The 23,796-nt window shown below is 40.9% G+C and overlaps 1 protein-coding gene across 2 annotated transcripts in view; it reads right to left on the bottom strand.

Moving 5' to 3' along the window:
• ANKHD1 (ankyrin repeat and KH domain containing 1) overlaps positions 1-23,796 on the bottom strand; it is a 277,970-nt gene that overhangs the window by 59,137 nt on the left and 195,037 nt on the right. For both annotated transcript variants that reach the window (XM_075856368.1, XM_075856369.1), the window contains exons 19-21: positions 20,185-20,327; positions 19,854-20,067; positions 15,051-15,226 (exon numbers count right to left, since the gene is read on the bottom strand). In XM_075856368.1, coding sequence (XP_075712483.1) covers positions 15,051-15,226; positions 19,854-20,067; positions 20,185-20,327 — 533 coding nt within the window. The remainder of the gene's footprint in view (positions 1-15,050; positions 15,227-19,853; positions 20,068-20,184; positions 20,328-23,796) is intronic.

The following is a 23,796-nucleotide window of genomic DNA, read 5'->3' as shown; positions in this document are numbered from 1 at the left end:
TGAGGCCTAAAAGGAGAAAATGCACCACTACTTTTGTAAAGCAATTTCTCCCGAGTAAAACAATACCCCGCATGTGGTCATAAACGGCTGTTTGGACACACGGCGGAGCTTAGAAGGGAAAGAGCGCCATTTGGCTTTTGGAGCTCAAATTTAGCAGGAATGGTTTGCGGAGACCACGTCGCATTTGCAAAGCCCCTAAGGGACGAAAACAGTGAAAACACCAAAAAAGTGACTCCATTTAGGAAACTACACCCCTTGAAGAATCCATCTAGGGGTGTAGTGAGCATTTTTAACCCACAGGGGTTTCATAGATTTTATTAGAATTGGGCAGTGAAGATAAAAAAAAAATCCTTTTTTTCCAATAAGACGTAGATTTAGCTCAAAATTTTTCATTTTCTCAACAAACAAAGGAATAAAAGAACCCCGACATTTGTAAAGCAACTTCTCTGGAGTACGGCAATACCCCATTTGTGGTCATAAACTGCTGTTTGGGCATACGGCAAGGATCAGAAGAGAAGGAGTGCCATTTGGCTTTTGGAGCACAGATTTTGCTGGATTGGTTTCTTGACACCATGTCACTTTTGCAAAGCTCCTAAGGTGCCAGTACAGTGGAAACTCCCCAAAAGTGACTCGATTCACGAAACTACATCTCTTGAGGAATTCATCTAGGGGTGTAGTGAGCATTTTGACCCCACAGGTGTTTCATAGATTTTATTAGAATTGGGCAGTGAAAATAAAAAAAATCTTTTCTTCAATAAGACGTAGTTTTAGCTGAAAATGTTTCATATTCTAAACAAATAAATGAAAAAAAGCACCCCAACACTTGTAAAGCAACTTCTCCTGTGTACGGCAATACCACATATGTGGGCATAAACGGCTGTTTGGGCACAGAGTAGGGCTCAGAAGGGAAGGAGCGCCATTTGGCTTTTGGAGTACAGATTTTGCTGGATTGGTTTCTGGTCGCTATGTCGCATTTGCAAAGTCCCTGTGGGACCAAAACAGTGGAAACCCCCCAGAAGTGACCCCATTTTGGAAACTACACCCCTCAAGGTATTCACCTAGGGGTGTAGTGACCATATTAACCCCACAGGTGATTGGCAGAAATTGGTGTGCACTCGATGTTGCAGAGTGAAAATGGGTTTTCAATAGATATGCCAATATGTGGCGCCCAGCTTGTGCCACTGGGGAGACACCACAAAAATTGTTAAAAGGGTTCTCCCGGGTATGGCGATGTCATATATGTGGAAGGAAACTGCTGTTTGGGCACACTGTAGGGTTCAGAAGGGAGGTAGCGCCATTTGGCTTTTGGCGTGTGGATTTTGCTTGTAGTAGTTTTGTTTTGAGTCTTACTGGTGTTTCTGTTTATAATGTGGGGGTACATGTAAGCCGGGCGGAGTATATAAGGGGCATAGTCAGGTGGTATAGTGGGGTAAAAAAAACACCAATAAAATAATCCATAGATGTGTGTTATGCTGTGACACAATCCTTTCTGCACATGGCGGTGTCGCACTAATAAATGGTCTTTACTTATTCCCCTTTTGGTCCGCACTCCGCACCTTTGAAGTTTGGGGAATTTTGATGGGACGTGTTGTCCTGGTATAATACGGGCATCCTCGCTTCCAGCAGATATGTTTGGGCCCTCCCCTTCCTGGTTCCCTAATTTTAGGGGCCTTGATAATTTGCCACTTGAAACAGAAGAAACGTTCTCCTCGGGCCGGCACAACTGCATATTTTTATTTCCTGGCTTATTGGTGCCTTGTCTAATTTTATTTTTTCATAGACGTCATGGTATGAGGGCTGTTTTTTTTGTGTGACGAGCTGTAGTTTTTATTGGTACCATTTTGGGGTACATGCGACTTTTTGATCACTTGTTATCCTTTTTTTTTTTGGGAGGCAAGGTGACCAAAAAACAGCAATTCTGGCATATTTTTTTAGTTCTTTTTATACAGCGTTCCCCACGCATTATAAATTACATGTTAGTTTTATTCTGCGGGTCAGTCCGATTCCGGTGATACCTAATTTATAGCACTTTTTATGTTTTACAACTTTTTGCACAATAAAATAACTTTTGTAAAGAGAATGGATTTTTTCTGTCACCAAGTTGTGAGAGCCATAACGGTTTCAAATTTTTAGTCGACGGAGCTGTATGAGGGCTTGTTTTTAGCGAGACGAGTTATAGTTTTTATAGGTACCATTTTTAGGTACATGCGACTTTTTGATCACTTTTTATTTCAATTTTTGGAAGACAAAGTGACCAAAAAATAGCAATTATCTCAGTATTTTTTAGTTATTTTTTTTACGGCGTTCACTGTGCGGAATAAATAACATAATATTTTTATAGTTAAGGTCGTTACGGTCGCAGCGATACCAAATATGTATGGCTTTATTATTTTTTTCAATAATAAATGACTTGATAAGGGAAAAAGGTCGATTGTGTTTTGTGTTATTATTTGAAACTTTTATTGTATTTTTTACAACTTTTATTTTTACTTTTTTTTACACTTTTCTTTAGTCCCACTAGGGGACTTGAAGGTCCAACTGTTTGTTTGATGTTCGAATACATTGCACTACCTATGTAGTGCAATGTATTAGAACTGTCAGTTTTTCACTGACAGCAAACCGATCAGGCTCCGCCTCCGGGCGTGGCCTAATCGGCTAACGTAATGGCAGATAGGAAGCCATTGTTAGGCATCCTGTTGCCATAGTAACAGTCGCCAGCCTTGCCATCGTATGGCAGGGCTGCCGATTGCATACAAACCACTTTGATGCAGCGATTGCATTGAATCGCTGCATTGAAGGGGTTAATGGCAGGAATCGGAGCTAGCTCCGATTCCTGCCGATAGATCGGGGTGTCCGCTGTAACATGCAGCGGACACCCACTGCTGAGGACGCCGGCTCAGCTTCTGAGCCGGAAGCTCAGCCGGCGCCATCTTGCCGATGGTACCGGAAGCTTCCTGGGCCCCGCCGACGACGGGGCATAGGATTCAGTTACTGGCGGACCGGGAGGTAAGTATTAGCCCTCCGATGGCCTTTGCAGCCACCGGCAACCCAACGATCACGTTGCTGGGGTGCCGGTGGCTATAAACTCCTCACATGCTGCGATCTCTATTGAACGCAGCATGTGAGGGGTTAATCCAGACATGGGCAAACTACGGCCCGCGGGCCACATACGGCCCGTTAGGCTTTTTAATCCGGCCCGCCGAACTTGTCCAAATTATAGTAAAAACCTCCTTTTTTTTCCCCTTTCCCTGCAATGCCCACGTTTTCCCAATAGATGGCGCACTCAAAACACATTGACCGTTGTTAATGTGGCGCATATTTCTCTTTATTTCACTTTAATTTTCACTTCGTTTCACGTCACCATTAAGCCCTTCTGTGAAAATGAGCGGACCAAAGAGAAGGAAAGTGGACAGCGAATGCCGAGTGTTTAATAAGGAGTGGACAACAAAATACTTCTTCAATATCAGCCGTCACTTTGCCACGAAGCATGCAAACTATGCTAGCAAGCAGTCAACACAAGAACGGGCGGCTACTGCTCAGAGGTTGGCAGCTAATTTACAGAGTCAACAGAACTTTTTTCACCGACAAACTGCAATTCAAGAGTCAAGTACCAAGGCAAGTTATTTGCTGGCATTCAAATTAGCAAAGGCTAGCAAGCCTTTCTCCGAAGGCGAGTTTTTGAAAGAGTGCATGGTAGAGACAGCAGGTCTCTTGTGTCCGGAGAGCAAAGCCAAGTTTGAAAAAATCAGTTTAGCACGCAGGACAGTGACTCGCCGCGTGGAACTGATTGACGAAGATATAGTCAGCGAGTTAAACAAAAAGGCGGAGTCCTTTAAGTTATATTCACTAGCACTGGATGAAAGTAACGACATAAAAGACACTGCTCAGCTCCTAATTTTTATCCGAGGGATTAACGATAGTTTTGAGATAACGGAGGAGCTTTTGAGCATGGAATCACTGAAAGGGAAAACGCGAGGAGAGGACTTATATGAACAGGTGTCTGCTGTCATCGAGAGAATGAAGCTACCTTGGAGTAAACTTGCCAATGTCACCACGGATGGATCGCCAAATTTAACTGGAAAAAACATCGGGCTGCTGAAAAGAATCCAGGATAAAGTGAAAGAAGAAAACACTGACCAGGATGTTATTTTACTTCACTGCATCATTCATCAGGAGTCTCTGTGTAAGTCTGTATTGCAGCTTAATCACGTCGTGGATCCAGTTGTAAAACTTGTTAACTTCATACGAGCAAGGGGACTTAATCATCGTCAGTTCATTACGTTCCTGGAAGAAACTAATGCGGATCACCAGGACCTACTTTACCACTCTCGCGTCCGCTGGTTAAGTTTGGGGAAAGTGTTTCAACGAGTCTGGGAGCTCAAAGACAAGATTCGCTCATTTTTTAATTTAATGGGGAAATCCGAAGAATTCCCCGAGCTGAGCGACACAAACTGGCTTTGTGACTTTGCGTTTGCTGTGGACATATTTTCACACATGAATGAGCTGAACGTGAAGCTACAGGGGAAAGATCAGTTTGCGCACGACATGTACACAAATGTGAGAGCCTTCAAATCCAAGCTGGTTTTATTCTCCAGGCAAATGTCAAACAAATCTTTCGCACATTTCCCCACACTAGCCGTGCAGAAAGAGGCCGCCCGAAATGCGAAGAAATACTGCAAATCACTGGACGATCTGCACAGAGAATTTTGCCGTCGGTTCTGTGATTTTGAAAAAATTGACAAGTCACTTCAACTGGTGTCCTGTCCCCTGTCACAAGACCCCGAATCAGCACCGCAGGAGCTGCAATTGGAACTGATCGATCTTCAGTCTGACTCCGTCTCAAAGGAGAAGTTCAAGTCTCTTAAACTGAATGACTTTTACGCTTCACTTAACGAGACCGCGTTTCCAAACCTCCGGAGGACGGCGCAAAAGATGCTGGTGTTGTTTGGCTCGACCTACGTGTGTGAGCAGACGTTTAGCGTCATGAAAATCAACAAAGCCCATCACAGATCCAAGTTAACTGACCAACACCTCAGATCTGTCCTGAGAATTGCCACAACAAAACTAACTCCAGACTTTGATGCACTGGCAAAAAAGGGAGACCAACAACACTGTTCCCACTGAAATGGTGAGTTTTTCTGCTGTGTTATGAAAAAATGCATATGGAAAGTTTGGAAGTGCGTCTTTTAATTAAGAGCAATGCGCATTTACGCACAGCAGCGGTACAGTAGCTTAATTAACACGCCGCACATCGCTCTTAATTTAAATTTTCAGCTGCAGGTAGGATATTTAATACAGCCTATGTCTGTGTGCTTGGCAACGATACACGTGTACTGTTTGCGCGTGAAGGCGAGGGTGTCCGTGGCGAGTTTGTAGAGCGCGCGGTCAGGACAATCCATCCATGATTTTGCGGAGTTTAACACAAGTAGATATTATTGAGCTTGAGTATTTCGTTGTGTAATAATATGTTTTGAATGTTGAAAGTGATTCCATTTTTCAATAAATGTTGATTTCTTTAACTTTGCACCTTCGATTGAAACTTATTAAAAACAGACGCAATCTTGATAAATCACAGTGCGTATGTTATTTTAATCTATTTACATTTCCTCCTCCCAGTATCTGCGAAATAGTATGTAAATGCCATATCTTGCATATTCCTTGAGACAAATTTATTAACTGATAAGGGCTATTTTTCACATTTGAAAGACAGTTAATAAATTGGGTTGTAGTGTTCTTACTGTGCTATGAGGTTTGCACACACTACATTTAATGCTTTAGTATATCCGGCCCAAACACTCCCTCCAAATGCTCCTGGCCCGGCCCCTCTGTCAAATTTTAGAACCCATTGTGGCCCGCGAGTCAAAAAGTTTGCCCACCCCTGGGTTAATCGGTCAGATCGGAGGCTAGCTCCGGTCCTGGCCGATACCACAGGGTGCCAGCTGTAACATACAGCTGTCACCCGGCGGTGATGTCGCTGGCTCAGCTCCTGAGCCAGCTCCATCTCCTTCACGTACAGTTACGTGGAGATGCGGGAAAAGCCATCTCCCATGACGTAACTGTACGTGAAATTGCGGGAAGGGGTTAATCACAGTTTGTTTTGAAAGGTTGATGTAAATTTCAATTAGGTCTACTCTCATGTGAAAAAGTAAGGACACCCCATGTAAATAAATTTTCTCATTTTGTAACATTTGTTGACACTTTTTAGTATCAGTTTGTTACTGAAAAAAAAACATCTGTCCATCCAGTTCAGTCTATTTCTGTTACTTATATAGCACCAACATATTCCGCAGCGCTGTACAGAGACACTGGTTTACAGTCAAGTACAATTCTACTAAATGTATTTTTTAGTATGTAATGAGGACATTTACTTTCCCTTTCCAGATGAATAACCGTAAAAATTATCAGTGTTAAACCTCATTTGCCACTTCTCAGCCTAAGCCTCCAACTTCTCCAGACCCATTTGTAATAGAATAATGCACTTCTTCCTGTTACTTTACATTTTAGAATCATCTGCAAAAATGTAAATTTTACTGTGCAATCCCTCTACAAGTTCATTAAAAGGGCCGGACTGGCCATTGGGCAGTTCTGGCAAATGCCAGATGGGCCGCTGAAACAGTGGATATAAATATAAATACAATGCAAATAAATATATATAATTTTGACTGTGATTTTCTGTTTTTTTTTTATTTATATAATCTATCTCTCACTGGTAAAATTAACCTAGCCTAAAAATTCTAGACTGTTTATGTCTTTGACAGTGGGCAAACTTACAAAATCAGCAAGGGATCAAATACTTATTTCCTTCACTGTAATTGAACAAGGGTTTTCAAGTGTTTTCCAATCGTCCATTAGCCTTCTAACACCGTTAGCAAACACAATGTACCATTAGAACACTGGAGTGATGGTTGCTGGAAATGGGCCTCTATACACGTATGTAGATATTGCATTAAAAACCAGACGTTTGCAGCTAGAATAGTCATTTAGCGCATTAACAATGTATAGAGTGTATTTCTGATTAAATTAATGTTATCCTCATTGAAAAAAAACGGTGCTTTTCTTGCAAAAATAAGGAAATTTCTAAGTGACCCTAAACTTTTGAACGGTAGTGTATATGGTGTATGTGTGGGTGTGTATATATATATATATATATATATATATATATATATATATATATATATTGTGGTGCAGTTTTTCAGCTTGAATTCCCTGCGGCGCACATGGCGTATACACTGTATGCTTTTACACAGCGTATCCGTCCTGTGTGAATATACCCCTACAGTATATACATATAGCAGCTGCTATCTTACAACGATACAGCTGCAAACCACGTCAACATGCTGCATTCCCACGAGTCAGCGAAGTTTTCAAATGATTGTTAACCCCTTCAGGACCCAGCCTGTTTTGGCCTTCAGGACCTAGCCAATTTTTTAAAATCTGACATGTGTTACTTTATGTGGTAATAACGTTGGAATGCTTTTACCTATCCAAGCGATTCTGAGATTGTTTTCTCGTGACATGTAGTACTTTATGTTAGTGAAAACATTTTGTCAATAATTTTGGTATTTATTTCTGAAAAACACCACAATTTAGAAAAAATGTGCAAAAATTTGCATTTTTCTAATTTTAAACGTATCTGCTTGTAAAACAGATAGCAATACCACACAAAATAGTTACTAGTTAACATTTCCCATATGTCTACTTTATGTTTGCATCGTTTTTTGAACGTCCTTTTATTTTTCTAGGACGTTACAAGGCTTAGAACTTTAGCAGCAATTTCTCATATTTTAAAGAAAATGTAAAAAGGCTATTTTTTCAGGGACCAGTTCAGTTCTGAGGTAGCTTTGAGGGCCTTATATATTAGAAAATCCCCAGAAGTCACCCCATTTTGAAAACTGCACCCCTCAATGTATTCGAATCAGCATTCACAAAGTGTTTTAACCCTTTAGGCGTTTCACAGGAATTAAAGCAAAGTAGAGGTGAAATTTACAAATTTAATTTTTTTTGCCGAAATTAATTTTTAATACATTTTTTTTTGTAACACAGAAGGTTTTACCAGAGAAATGCAACTCAATATTTATTGCCCAGATTCTGCAGTTTTTAGAAATATCCCACATGTGGCCTAGTGTGATAATGGACTGAAGCACCGGCTTCAGAAGCATAGGAGCACCCAGTGGATTTTGGGCCTCCTTTTTTTTAGAATATATTTTAGGCACCTTGTCAGGTTTGAAGAGGCCTTGTGATGCCAAAACAGTGGAAACACCCCAAAAGTTACCCCATTTTGGAAACTACACCCCTCAAGGAATTTATCTAGGTGTATAGTTAGCAATTTGACCGCACAGGTTTTTCGCTAAATTTATCAGAATTAGTCTGTAAAAATGAAAATCTACTTTTTACTGAAAAAACATAGAAATTTTTAATATTTACAAGAAATAATAAAGAAAATGTACCAACATATGTAAAGCAATGTCTCCCAATTACGGCAATATCCCATATGTGGTAATAAACTGCTGATTGGACCCACAGCAAGGCTCAGAAGGGAAGGAGCGCCATTTGGATTTTGGAGCACGGATTTTGCTGGATTGGTTTTCGGTTCCATGTCGCGTTTGCAACACCGTGGAGGGACCAAAACAGGGGAAACCCTCCAAAAATGACCCCATATTGGAAACTACACCCCTCAAGGAATTTATCTAGGGGTATAGTTAGCATTTTGACCACACAGGTTTTTTTGCAGAATTTAGTGCAATTAGGCAGTGAAAATGAAAATCAACTTTTTTTCTGAAAAACCATAGAAATTTTAAATTTTTACAAGGAATAAAGGAAAAAAGAACCACAACATTTGTAAAGCATTTTCTCCTGATTACGGCAATACCCCATATGTGGTAATAAACTGCTGATTGGACCCATGGCAGCGCTCAGAAGGCAAGTAGCGCCATTTGGATTTTGGAGCACGGATTTTGCTGGATTGTTTTTCGGTGCCGCATTTGCAACGCCCTGGAGGGACCAAAACAGTGGAAGCCCCCCAAGTTACCCCATTTTGGAAACACCCCTCAAGGAATTTTTCTAGGGGTATAGTGAGCATTTAGGGTATGTTCACACGACAGCATTAGTCTCGGCTGAAATGACGGGGATGTTTTCAGGAGGAAACATCCCCGTAATTTCAGCCGTAACGGCATGTGCAGGCGCCTGAACGCCGCGTCCATTACGGACGTAATTGGCGCTGCTTTTCATTGGAGTCAATGAATAACGGCTCCAATTACGCCCCAAGAAGTGACAGGTCACTTCTTTGACGCGGGCGTCTATTTACGCGCCGTAATTTGACAGCGGCGCGTAAATATACGCCTCGTGTGAACAGACAAACGTCAGCCCATTGCTTTCAATGGGCAGATGTTTGTCAACGCTATCGAGGCGCATTTTTCGGAGGTAATTCGGGGCAAAAACGCACGAATTACGTCCGTAATTAGTGTGTGTAAACATACCCTTAGACTCCACGGGTCTTTTGCAGAATTTATTAGAATTAGGCAGAGAAAATTAATATCACAATTTTTTTCCACTAAAATGTTAAATTTTCTAATTTTCACAAGGGATAAAGGAGAAATAAACAACCAATTTTTGTAAAGCTATTTCTCCCGGGTACGGAAATATCCCACATGTGGTCAAAAGTTGTTTTCATTAGAAATGAATTAACCCTTTCAGGACTTATCCATTTTTTGCTTTCTTATTTTCGTTTTTCACTACCCGCATTCCAAGAGCCATAACTTTTTTCTTTTTGCGTCAGTAGAGTGGTGTGAGGGCTTATTTCTTGCGGGAGGAATTGTAGTTTCTATTGATACCATTTAAAGTGCCATAAAAAGTACTGGGAAACTGAAAAAAAATAGGAAAATATAGGAATATAGGAAAAAAATCTGATTCCATCTTTTGGGGTTTTCGTTTTTACAGCTTTCGCCGTGCGGTAAATACGAAAACTACAGCGATTTTGGCGGTTTAAATTATTTACGTTTTTTACGGTGTTCACTGTGCGAGTTAAATAATGGTATATCGTAATAGTTCGGCCTTTTACGGACGTAGCGATAGCAATTCTGTTTATTTTTTTACATTACTTTTGAAGAAAATGGGCAAAGTTTTTTTTTTTTTTTACTTGAAACTTTTTCTCTCTCACTACTAATAACTTTAATTCTTCTACACATTTTATTAGTCCCCTTAGGGGACTTGTACCAGCGATCATTGGATCCGCGGGTACAATATGCTGCAATACTAATGTATTGCAGTATATTGTTATTTTTACAGACTCCTGTAACAGCGCGACCGCTGTTCCTGTCCGTTAGTCCCGGGTGTCAGCTGTAATACACAGCTGACACCCACAGTGTATGGAGCGGGCTCAGCACGTGAGCCCGCTCCATGACGTGCTATTAAGTCATAGTGCTCAAAGGGGTTAATGCACAGCGGGTGGTGTGAATATTGCAATTTTCCACTGATATGCCATTTTAGTGCATAATATGTCATGCCCAGTTTGTGCCCCTGAAGACAAATACCTCATAAAGCGTTAAGCGGGTTCTCCCGGGTATGGCGATGCCATATATGTGGGCACAAACTGCTGTTTGGGCACGCTGCAGGGCTCAGAAGGGAGGGAGCGCCATTTTGATTTTGGAGAACAGATTTTGCTTGGTAGTTTTTCTGTTTTGGGTTTTGCTGGTATTTCAGTTTATAATGTGGGGGCATATGTAATCTGTGCGGAGAACATCAGGGCATAATAAGAGGGTATAAAAATGCGGTAAATAAATAATAATTCATAGATGTGTGGTCAGTGTCGCACTGATAAATGGTGTCTGATGTTACTCGCTTTTAGAAAACACTGCACATTTTGCATCGCCATATTCCTGGGAGCCAGAACGTATTTATTTTTTCCCCACCGGAGCTGCGTGAGGGCTTATTTGTTGCGGGACAATCTGTACTTTTCATTGGTACCATTTTGGGGTACATGCGATTTTTTTAAATCACTTTTTATTACATTTTTTTGCAAGCCGGGTGACCAAAAACAAGCAATGACAATGTTTTTTAGTTTATTTTTTGCGGCGTTCACTGTGCATTATAAATGACCATTATATTTTATTCTGCGGGTCGGTACGATTACGGCGATACCATATGTATATATGGGTTTTTTTAATGTTTTGAAGCGTTTGCGCAATAAAATCACTTTTTTATAAAATAATTTATTTTCTGTGTCACCATATTCTGAGAGCCATAACTTTTATTTTTCAGTCAAAAAAGCTGTGTAAGAGCTTGTTTTTTGCGGGACGGGTTGTAGTTTATATCGGTATTATTTTCGGGTACATGCGACTTTTTGATCACTTTTTATTCTCTGTTTTGGGAAGGGGTGGTGACCAAAAAAATTGCGATTCTGGTGTAGTTTTTTATTGATTTTTTTTGGGGTGTTCAGCGTGCGAGAAAAATAACATCATTTTATAGTTGGGGTCGTTACGAACGCGGTGATACCAGATTTAACGTGTTCATTTTTTTCCTATAATGAAAGACTTATTATAGGAAAAAAAATGCAGTGTTTGTTTATATAACTTCTAACTTTTATTTTTACACTTTTTTTAAAACATTTTTATTACTTTTTTTTACTTGTCCCATTAGGGGACACTTAGACTTTCAGCTTTGATCGCTGCTAGAGTACATTACACTACACACGTAGTGTAATGTATTCTAACTGTCATTGTGATGTAACTGTCACACTGACAGGAAGCCTCGGAGGACCGGCAGGAGGCTGCTCCTCCGAGGCTTCCGTACATGGCAACCCAGAGGTCATTGTCTGACCTCTGATTGCCGTGACAAGCATCGGTAGCCCCCACGATCACTTCGTGGGGGCTGCCGGTGTGCTTCAAACCACTTAAATGCGGAGACGGCAATCCGTCGCCGCATTTATGGGGTTAATTGCCGAAATCAGCGGCGATGGTCCGCTGACCGGCAAGGCTGGAGTGTCAGCTGTCGGAGACAGCTGACCTCCCGGTTCCCGGACACTGTCCGTTAGGACAGTGTGCGCCGGGAACTACTCCGCAATAGTACGTCTGGATGCGGGAACTAACCCCTCTGCAGGACGTACTATTGCGGAGCAGCGCGTGAAGAGGTTAAGGTGCCAACATCCATTACCCAACATAGGGAAACAAATTCACCCTCCATTCATCCAAATGCTCTAATATCCCGAGCTATTTCCACTATCCCCACTTCATAATATAAGCATAATTAAATTGTAGTTTGAGATCTCCAACCACCTGGACCATATCTTTCCAAATTAAATTTATCAGGACAGTTTCCATAGATTCAATTTCTGATACATAGGTTAATATTTGTGCACCAGCTGCATCCTCTGTAACAAACTCAGACGCCACAATCTTAACCATCCTAGCACAGAACAGATCGAAAGGAGATTTTGTCATAGTAGCCCTGTACAACCTCATTTAGAATACCCAAAAGACATGTCTGGGGAGTGAGGAGTTGAGGGAACCCAAATTGTACATGAGGGAAATCTAACACCTCCGACCAAAAGGGCAGTATCCCAGGACATAACCACACACTATGTAGATATTTGCCAATATCAGACTGACATCTATCTGAAGTAGAAGCTCCAATTCTCTGGAGTCTAATCGGTGCGTAATATTTCTGGTGCAGAAAAAGCGATTGTATCAGAAAATCTCTAGCACCTCGAACAGAAAAAAAAAAAAAAAAGGAGCGCTCTACTTCCACCAGGTGAGGAATATATCTCTTTTCCAACCCTCCTACTCCCTGTCCAAAGGACAGCAATAGTGTATAAGTGCGTGAGGACTTTTCGAAGGTCTGGAACTCCAAGAGGGTCCTCTAATCCAAAAAAGCCCATCAGAGGTGTGGTAGAACCAAGTTCGGCAGCACAAGTGTGTCGCAATTAAAGATAATGGAAGAAGACCTTGCTCATGAATTCAAATCTATCCCCTAGTTCAGAAAATAAGACAAATCCAGAGTCTTCAGAATATAGTTGACCCAGGAATTTAACCCCCACCCCCAACCACATCACTGCCCCTGGCAGTGGGGCAGAGACCGGAGATGCGCTAACCAAGGGTTATTTCATAATGGAGTTCTAGGAGAATATAAGGGGCCGACTAGCTCCTTACCTGAACATGTGCTGCCCTCCAGGCTCCAGCCATAGTCTAAAGTGGGAGTGGCACACGACATGGGGATTTAAACCTATAAAAGGAGATTTGCAGGACTCTCATAGGAAGTCATAAGCGCGCCTGCTAGTGCAGTGGCAGCGTTATTTAAGTCTAAGTCGATCTACCATCATGCAAGCATCAACTGAGACGCCAAGTAGTACAAATAGTGGTTAGGTGCTGCCATAACCCCCATATGTTTAGGGGCCTGTAATAAAACAAGACCAAACCGAGGTATACCCCCCTTGCCAGTAAAAAGAACGAACAACACTGTCAAGCTATTTAAAAAAAAAAAAATCTTTAGGTAGTATAATTGGGCAGGCATGAAACAAGTATAAAAACGTAGCAGGTATATTGTTTTAAAGAGATTAATCCTGCCGTATAATGAGAGAGGTAGGTTCCTCCAGGGGTTAAGCGGATTTTCCACGGAGGCTACCAAAGGGGTTAAGTTGAGTTCACAATAGGGCAGTAAATTAAGGGAGACCTTAATCATGTAAATTGGGTGGCTATTTGTAATGGCACCAGGAGCGATTTCGATCAATTCACCGATAATCTTGAGAAGGCCCCAAATGTATCCATTAGTAGTAACAGAAGCCAGGGAAAGACCATCATCCACCAAGCACACTAGTGTATCGTCCGCATATAGGGAGATTTTTTCAGAAGTGTGTCCTCTAGAAATCCCCTGTATGGGAGGTAGATTGACGTACGGCTAGTTCCAGGGATTCTATTGCAAGGGCAAACCATAAAGGAGAGAGTTGGCCACCCTGACTGGTACCACGTCCCAGGAAGAAGGAACCAGAAATATCCAGATTCGTTCTCACCCTGGCCTTTTGTCCCTCATATAGTAAGAGAACTAAATCTATGAATTTGGGACCAAAATTTAAACGGGACAGGAGTATCCAAAGTGACCGCCACTCAAGGCCTTGTTGTATGTGTCCAGAGAAAGAACAAACCCTGGGGAGAGATCATGCTGAGCAGCATCAATGTTAATATACATAAACTGTTTCTGAATATCTGTGCCCTTCCATGGCACGAAGCCAGTTTGATCAGGGTTAACTAGGGATAAAATAACCTTCAATCTAGTAGCTAGGATTTTTGCCAATATTTTAGCGTCCGAGTTAATAAGTGAGATAGGACGATAAGAATCCGGGAAAGTAGGGTCCTTCCCCGGCATCAACACCACAATAAGAGCCTAATGCATGGACTCCGGCAGGATACCCAGCTCAAGGGCAATGGAGTACATGTCCCAAGACCTGGAGCCAAGGCAACATTTTCATAATTAGCCTTATACCATTCACCCCCCAAACCATCCAGACCAGGAGTTTAGCCGGTAGGCAGCAACTGAAAAGCCTCTTTTGAAAGCGCTTCAAGAATAAAAAGGCTTAAGAAATAAATAAATAAACAGCTGTATACTGGACAACCCCTTTAAGCCGCAATAAACAACAAGCCGATAAGGCTCTTTTCATACCAAATTTTGGATATAAAGTTGTGGAATATTCCCCACTAAAAGTCCACTTAGTGTATAGTGGTACGAATAGTAATACATGTTAAATGTTATGTTAGACTTTTCCTGTTTTATATAAATTACAGTAGCTTAAGCCTTGAATAGGTAAAAAGTTATGCAACCTTCAAATATACTTTGTGATTTAAGTTCTCCAGTGTCAGTGACTAGGAACGTCCCAATTAAAGCAGATCTGTCACCATACCATAGAGGGGACAGGTCTTCTCGATTAGCCCAATCGACACAAAAATATTGTTCCGTTTGCTTTATTCTGTGCTAGCTGCATTAATCCAGACTCATAGCGTATAAAACAGGTCTACTCATAAAATTTTATAAAGTAGTATACCTCTTTGTCATTCAGTAACACTCACCTATTAATAAGAAGCTCACAGAATTTGTAATGTCCTTTGTCTGCAGCAATAGTTAAAGCAGTATCTCTTGATGAAGGCACTGGTGGAGCGTTAACATCCGCTCCCTTGTCTAATAGCACTCTTCCAACCTCTGCATAACCTCCAGAAGCAGCTTCCATCAAAGGAGTTAAGCCTGTCTGTTAAAAATCATAACAGTGTTTAAAGGGAGGCAATAATAAGGAACTTATGCCCCTTACAAACTCAGTGGAGAACTAGCAGTCTTTGGATCTACCCTGTGGCTCATGCCTAACCTAATCAAGTAATAAAATGAGCTATCATCAGACCCCAGTGTTTGTGGTACTCAGATGGTAAAATTCTGAATGATCAAGTTCAGATTTTGTATGTCCATCATCAGTACTACTAAAATAGTATTCCCGTATTAAGAGGATATTTTGCAAAACGTTAGATCAGTGGCAGTCTGACTGCTGGGCCCCTCACAGTGCCCTGTGTCCCTTATTTGTAGCAGACTGATGGTTGCGTATGAGTTTACGCAACCCTGCAGTCTCAAAACGAAAAAATATGATTGGGTATATGGAGTTATATTACCTGGTGCCCTCCAGTTGCACCCCTCTGCCACTTTGGGGTTCCCCTGTGTTGTCCCAAAACGGCCACAGCGCTTCAGAGACTGAGTCTAAGTCAATCCCTTTGTTCTCAGATTGGCCAGAGCTGCTCACGTGAGTCCGAGATACACACTGTTCTCAGATTGTTCTCACACACTCAACTCCAGCCAATCGGAGAACAGTGATGGTCTCAGACTAAGGGTATGTTCACACGCAGTGTTTCAGGCGTATTTTGGGGCAATAACACCTCGAAATACGCCTGAAAAAACGGTAGCTAAACGCCCACAAACATCTGGCCATTTAAATTAATGGCAAAAGCGGTGTTTCGTTCAGACGGGGCATTTTTTACGCCACCGTTTTAAAAAACGCGCAAAAAAATAAGGAGCATGTCACTTCTTAAGCCGTTTTTGGAGCGGTTTTTCATTGCATCAATAGAAAAACAGCTCCAACAAACGCTTCAAAAAAGGTTTTCAGCTTAAAAAACGGCTGAAAATCAGAGGCTGTTTTCCCTTGAAAACAGTGCCGTCATTGACTTTGTGTGTGAATATACCCTAAGAAGTGCTGTAGCCATGTTGGGACAACACAGATGGGACTCCAAAGTGGTAGATCCATGGCAGAGGGGGCGCAACTGGAGGGCACTAGGTAATATTACTCCACATCCATACTGCCTTTGTTTGCCTGCCGCAACATTAAATGAAAATTCTACTGAATGGTGAGTGCCGTGGATTTTTTCTAGTTTTACTATTATAACTGTGCTTGTCTAATCACACCACTAAGCACCACCTGTTGTGGATTCAATTGAACCCGATTACACCTATGTGGTCGTCTGAATATTGGGACTTGTAGTGCTCCAAGAGCCAAAGCTGTGCCGATCTTTTTCCCACTTTGAACATATCCTCCTCACTGCACTGCCAGAAGTAAGGAGGGGCTTTGTTGCTCCTCCTCCTGCTGCTCAATTCTATGTCTATGGGAATAATTGAAACATCCAAGCACTGTTCTTGGCTGATCCAACATTCGCCAAAACATTGAATTGAGTGGCAGCGCACATGCTCTACCACCGCTTCCATTCAATGTCCTCCTCACGGTAGTTGAGCAGTGAGAAGGAACAGGTTTTTCCGTACCGTTTTTTAAATTTATTTTTTAATTTGTGGAATTTGCTGCAGATATGCAGCTAATCCGCAGAAAAAAACACAATGACATTTGTTGCAGAATTTGACTTTCACATTGAACTTAATAGGGAAAATCCGCAACAAATACGTGACCATTCTGCAGCATAAACGGACATGCTGCAGATTTAAAAATACGCACCGCAGGTAAACTTCCGCACCGAAATCTCCCAGCTTGTGGATGAAATTTGTTAAAATCTCATCCATTTTGCAGTTTCTGTAAAACACTGCGGATTTTCTGCCCACAGATCCAGCTGATTATTGTTGATTATTATGGTAACAGTTAATGAAAACCCAGAATTTAGTGTCTCTGAAAATTAGAATATTATATAAGCCCAATTTCAAAAATGATTTTTAATTCCGAAATGTAGGCCTACTGAAAAGTCTGTACAGAATATGCCCTCAATACTTGGTCGGGCTCCTTTTGCATGACTTACTGCATCAATGCGGCGTGGCATGAAGGCGATCAGCCTGTGGCACTGCTGAGGTGTTATGGAAGCTCAGGTTGCTTTGATAGCGGCCTTCAGCTCGTTTGCATTGTTGGGTTTGGTGTCTCATCTTCCTCTTGGCAATACCCCATGGATTCAATATGGAGTTAAGGTTAGGCGATTTTGCTGGCCATTAAAGCACAGTGATACTGTGGTTATTAAACTAGGTATTGGTACTTTTGGCAGTGTGGGCAGGTGCCAAGTCCTGCTGGAAATCGAAATCTGCATCTCCATAAAGATAGTCAGCAGAGGGAAGCATGAAGAGCTCTAAAATCTCCTGGTAGACGGCTGAGTTTACTCTGAACTTGATATAACACAGTGGACCAACACCAAGAGATGACAGTTACATATAGGTTGAAAAAAGGCACAGGTCCATCAGGTTCAACCTTTCTCAATAAATTACCGATCAATCATTGCTTCATTAATTATAACCCTCAATGCCATTCGTAAATAAATAGGCATCTAGCCTTTTTTTTTGGCCTTGAGGGTTATAATTAATCAAGCAATGAATGAATGGTAATTTATTGAGAAAGGTTGAACCTGATGGACCTGTGTCTTTTTTCAACCTATGTATGTAACTATGTCATCTGCTGGTGTTGGTCCACTGTGGACATGGCTCACCAAACCATCACGGACTGTGGAAACTTCACACTGGACCGCAAGCAACTTGGATTGAGGGCTTCTCCACCCTTCCTCCAGACTCTGGGACCTTGATTTCTAAATGAAATGCTAACTTTACTTTCATCTGAAAACAGGACTTTAGACCACTAAGCAACAGACCAGTCCTTTTTCTCCTTAGCCCAGGTAAGACGCTTCTGACGTTGTCTCTGGATCATTAGCGGCTTGACACAAGGAATGTGACAGTTGTAGCCCATGTCCTGGATAAGTCTATGTCTTGTGGCTCTTGAAGCACTGACTCCAGCCGCAGTCCACTCCTTGTGAATCTCCCCCAGATTTTTGAACGGCTTTTTCTTGACAATCCTTTCAAGGCTGTGGTCATCCCTGTTGCTTGTGCTCCTTTTTCTACCACGCTTTTTTCCTTCCTCTCAACTTTCCAATAATATGCTTAAATACAGCACTCAGTGAACAGCCAGCTTCTTTAGCAATATCCTTTTGTGGTTTACCCTCCTTATGGAGGGTGTTAATGACTGTCTTCTGGACAACTGTCAAGTCAGCGGTCTTCCCCATGATTGTGTAGCCTACTGAACCAGATACTGTTGGACCATTTCAAAAGACTTAGGAAACCTTTCCAGGTGTTTTGTGTTGAATGGTAAAGAAAAAAAAAAAAAAACGGAGTAGAAAAAATGGACCAAAGGCGCTGCTAATAATGGCAAGGCTAGGTAATTCAAAGCATTAATATTTATTAAAAGTGGATAGGCGCCGTGTCTTTTTTACTCTCTCCTAGTTTGGTGTTGAATAGCTGATTAGCGCGTGATAACATAAGTCTACAATCTTGAACTTTTACCCAATATTCACATTTTCTGAGAGACTAAATTTGGGGTTTTCATTATCTATTTGCTATAATCTTCAACATCAAAAGAAAAAAAATATTTAAATAGATCACGCTGTGTGTAATTTATCTATATAATATAGGAGTTTCACTTTTTGAATTGAATTGCTGAAATAAGTTTACTTTTTGATATTCTAATTCATTGAGAAGGACCTGTAGATCCCGGTTACGACATCCACTCTCCTATATGCAGGAATATTTATCTCCTTAATTAGAAAATTCACCAAAAAAATCACCAATTCGCTGGTGGAACAGGTTTTCCCTGGACGAAGCTTGTGACGAAACACGTTTCGGGGGTCAGGCTCCCCCTCTATTTGGTCTGTATTCTGTCCTCCTTTATGTGCTTGTCTAGTCAAATTGTTTTACCTAACTTGACACTTGTCAATATAGGGCTGCTGCATTTATTGTTCAGGCACTTGCTGTATTTACCCATACATACTTTTCTATAGGAGGTTTTTAGTACTTACGTGTGGGGAACCTTGCATCATGAGTTTGTCATTCCATTTTATATTCTGTATTTTATATCTAATAAAGATGTTGTATTTTGCATTATACTGGTTATCCTGCCTGTATTTTGTGATAGGAGTATTTGATTTGCTATTTAGGTAGGATCAATTATTGGTGATTTTGGAGTAACAGATTCTCATGTCTAACCATTTGATAATCTGTCACTCATCACATCTGGTTAAAGCCAGATTTAAGAACTTTTACTGTTCTTAACAACCCTGGCAAAAGATAATAGGGGCATTTCAGCTTACAGCAATTTTCACCGCTGTGCTCGGATGTTTCCATCCACCACATAGACTTTAAATAAAGCGGCACCGTGCAAGTCAGGCCTTTGCTTCCTTCAAACTCTTTCTAGCTGCCGTCCGGTGGGGGTCCCAGCAGTCGGGACCCCACCAAGCTGCAATGGATATATGAAAAATGCTGTAGGCTAAATCTCTTAATCAATGCTACTGTAACGTGTTAAAACAAAACAAGTGACTTTGTAAAAAGAAAAAAAAAAACGCTTGTGTCAGAGGAGAAGACCTGGGACATACCTTGGCTCTGTGTTCAACATTAGCTTTCCTGTCCAGGAGAAGGCTTACAACTTCAGCTCTACCCTGGAAGCATGCCAATGTGAGAGCTGTATTGCGATTTGTCTCAATCTGAGCATTAATATCAGATCCCATATCAAGAAGAAGTTTAACAGCAGGAACGTGTCCATTCATGGCAGCCAACATGAGGGGAGAAATGCCCAATTTACTACCAGTCCTGTAACAAAGCAAATCACAACATATGACATTTATGGAGCATTTAAACGAGACTGCAAAGAGATTGAAATATAGCTGCACTTCACGGTTTTACAGACTCTTGACACACAATTCGTACCTTGAATTAATTTCTGCCCCTGTATTTAACAGAATCTTGATAATGTTGACATATCCACCAGATGCAGCCAAACTGAGAGGTGTATAGTCTGAAACATTTCGGTGCTCTTTGTTAGCTCCTCGAGACAAAAGCAGCTCAACAACCTGTCATTGCAACAGAAAACATTTCTTGGTCAAACATGTTTGAAGATAACTTCAAGTCAACGAAACTCTTACATGTATGCCAATCACAGTAAAGTATATACACTAAAAACCTCCCTAGACCACCTCTTTGGGAGCATCACCCCCCCAATAAAGACCAGATTTTTCTGTGACCGATTTGCAACTGCTTTATAGTCAATGTACAGTTACCCTCTTAAAAACGTCCATCTCTCCTTCTGACCAGTGGCCACCCTTTTTGATCAGGTTATTTTGCTGGGACCCAGTTTGTAAAGACTACCGGTCGCTTGTTTCATGTGTTTGTGTGCTGGAAAAGTTCTCACTGCATTAACCCCCTAACCCATCATGACCTAGCTAAGTCATAAGGAGTTAAAAAAAAAAAGTATTAAGTGGGATCATGAGATGAGCCATACACTGCGGCTGTGAGCTTGTCCACCCTTGTCTAACGGCCATTTAACCACTTAGATGTTGCGGTCAATATCAAAGCCAGTAGGATGACACAGAGCTCCCCCTCATCCTATCGCCGCCTCAAGCGATGGAATTGCAGGTTGCCAATGGTGGTCATGGCAGCCTGGGGGCCTAATGAAGGCTCCCAGCAGGAGACCGTTATAAATACCATACATTGCAATACGTAAGTTTAAATTCTCTAGGACTAAAAAAAAAAAAAGTGAAAAGTAAGCTTATTTAAGTTTAACACTATACAAAAAAACCTAATTGTTAAAAGTAAAAAAAAGTGTGACCTTATAGAATATGCAGTTATTTCTCCCACATTGTGTACGCGGGTAAAAAAAAAAAAACAACCCAAAAAACAGGTTTGTTTTCTGGTCACCTCGCCTCCCTCAAAAATTTGTATGTACACTAAAATAATATCAATAAAAACTGCAGCTCATCCCAAAAAAAAAACAAAAAAAAAACCTCAAGCCACCCCATTGACAGAGGTTATGAATCTCAGTATACGGGAACAGAACAAGTTTTGTTTTTTTTAACTAATTGGTTTGGTTTAACCGCTTCAGGACTGAGCCTGTTTTGGCCTTGTGGACGCAGCAGATTTTTTCAAATCTGACAGTTGTCACTTTATGTGGTAATAACTTGGGAATGCTTTTACCTATCCAAGCGATTCTGAGACGGTTTTCTCATGACATATTGTACTTTGTTAGTGGAAAAATGTGATCAATAAATTCAGTAATTAACATCTCCCATATATCTACTTGATGTTCAAAAAACGATGCCAATATACTTTTTTTTTCTTCTAGGACGTTACAAAGGCTTAGAACTTTAGCAGCAATTTTTCACATTTTGAAGAAAATTTCCAAAACCTATTTTTATAGGTACCAGTTCAGTTCTAAAGTGGCTTTGAGGGCCTTATATATTAGAAACCCCCATAAGTCACCCAATTTTAAGAACTGCACTCCTCAAAGTTTTCACAACAGCGGGGAACAGCGTATTGAAGTTATTAAGGTAGGAACAACTGTAGTGCCAGCGACCTACTTTGCAGATGTCCTTCTATTTTTGTCTAAACCAATAAGAGATCTCCCTGTTTTTGATGTGAAATTCAGTTGGTGCACAGTCAGTCTTCAAGGTGAATGTCGGTAAATGTGAAATTCTGGATCTCTCGGGATGCACCTTTGCAGATAAATGGTCTTCCCTAAAGATTCCTGTAACTATTGCTAAATCGTTCATAGGAATACTTGGCAATTCAGATAGGGCATAACCCTGACTCTTTACACATTATATTACCCGCCACGAATTCACAAAATGAATACTGAACTAGTCAGATGGAAACACCTTCCACTATCTTTTATGGGCAAATGTCAATTACTTACAATGATTATATTCCCCAAGTTATTGTACCTAATGCAAACCGTCGTGCTCCTGCTGAAACACAAGGAAGTCCTTAAATTGAACTCTGCTTTTTCTGCTTTCATATGGTCTCAGAAACGTCCTAGGATAGCGCCCAAAAAATGTATGCTACCAAAGACATTAGGAGGACTTCATCTTCCAGACCTCCGGAGCTACAACTTGGCTTATTTGTTTCGGCACTGTTTGGATTGGACACAGCAATCTAGCTTTTATTCCAATTATACCTTGGAAGCCGGAATGGTACAACCTTTCCACTTATTATTACACACAACCCTGAGTGTCTTACCAAAAAAGTGTTAAACAAAGGGGTTGTTTAGGGATACTATGACGATGTGGAAAATTGTTAGATCATCACATAAATTGCATGTCCAAATATATGTTTTTATGGGGACATCCCGAATTTCCCCAGGGTAGGACCGATGCACATTTCCATACATGGTTATCTAAAGGAATTACCACAGCACGTCAAATGTTTCATACATCCAATAGGATACCTGTCCTTTGCAGAACGGACATCCATGTTGAATATCCCGATGTCCCACTATATGGCATAGTCCGTTGATGTCCTTCCTGAAATCTCGACTTCGAGACTTTCAATCAGAATGTGTAGAAAACATTTTAGACCAGCTGCTGTTTAATAACACTGCGAAAGTCTCACTCTCTCATATATAACAATATAAGAGAAAACATTGCCAAGTCTAAATCATCTACTATGTTCAACAGATTGTATAAGGATATTCAAGACATGGAACGGTCACTTAAGATATTAGATGGGTAAGATAAGGTCATAAAGCAATCTATGGCTTTGATATTCCACAACATCAAAATGCCCCAGACAGGCTGACAGCGTGCTCGAGATGAATTAATTCTAAATCTGACTTATTCCATAGCATTTGGATGTGCCCAGATATTAAACAATATTGGCCAGATATCATTAGGTTGATAGAAGATACATGGGTATAAAACTAGACAATGATGCTATGCCTTTGTTTAAATCAATGCAAGACACCTACTATTCTCCATTGGCATTACACGCCTTATTGTTAGTTGCCAAGCGTTGCATACTTACCCATTGGCTTCACTCCCAACTTCCATCTCTAACAGAAATCATGTCACAGTTTTTCCAAAAATAGGAAATATTTGTTTGCAAGCATTTATCATCCCAAGAAATTGAAGATTTAATTACTCCCTTCCAATATACTACATGGTATTTATCTAGACAAATTGCGGACACATCGGGTCGATTGAAACAAAATGTTTGATGGTACTGAGGGTTCTGACTTTCTCTTAAAATTAATATTTCATGTAATTTCACTGGATGTAAAGCTGAAACTTTTCTGCATAGGGGGTGGGGTGGGGGGATGGGAGGAGGTATTGCACGTATTGTTTTGTTTTATACCGTTTGGGATTGTACAGTATTACATTCACCTTTACCCAACCTACGATTCCACTAACTGTAGGCATATAATACTTATGCTATCACTTTATTGATCTACTTCTGCAATATACATACATATATATATATATATACATACACAGTGAAGGAAATAAGTATTTGATCCCTTGCTGATTTTGTAAGTTTGCCCACTGTCAA

The sequence above is a fragment of the Rhinoderma darwinii genome, chromosome 3 (genome assembly GCF_050947455.1).
Source record: "Rhinoderma darwinii isolate aRhiDar2 chromosome 3, aRhiDar2.hap1, whole genome shotgun sequence".
Taxonomy (NCBI): domain Eukaryota; kingdom Metazoa; phylum Chordata; class Amphibia; order Anura; family Rhinodermatidae; genus Rhinoderma; species Rhinoderma darwinii.
The sequence above is the reverse complement of the archived record's forward strand: the minus strand, read 5'-3'. Positions and strand labels throughout refer to the sequence as shown.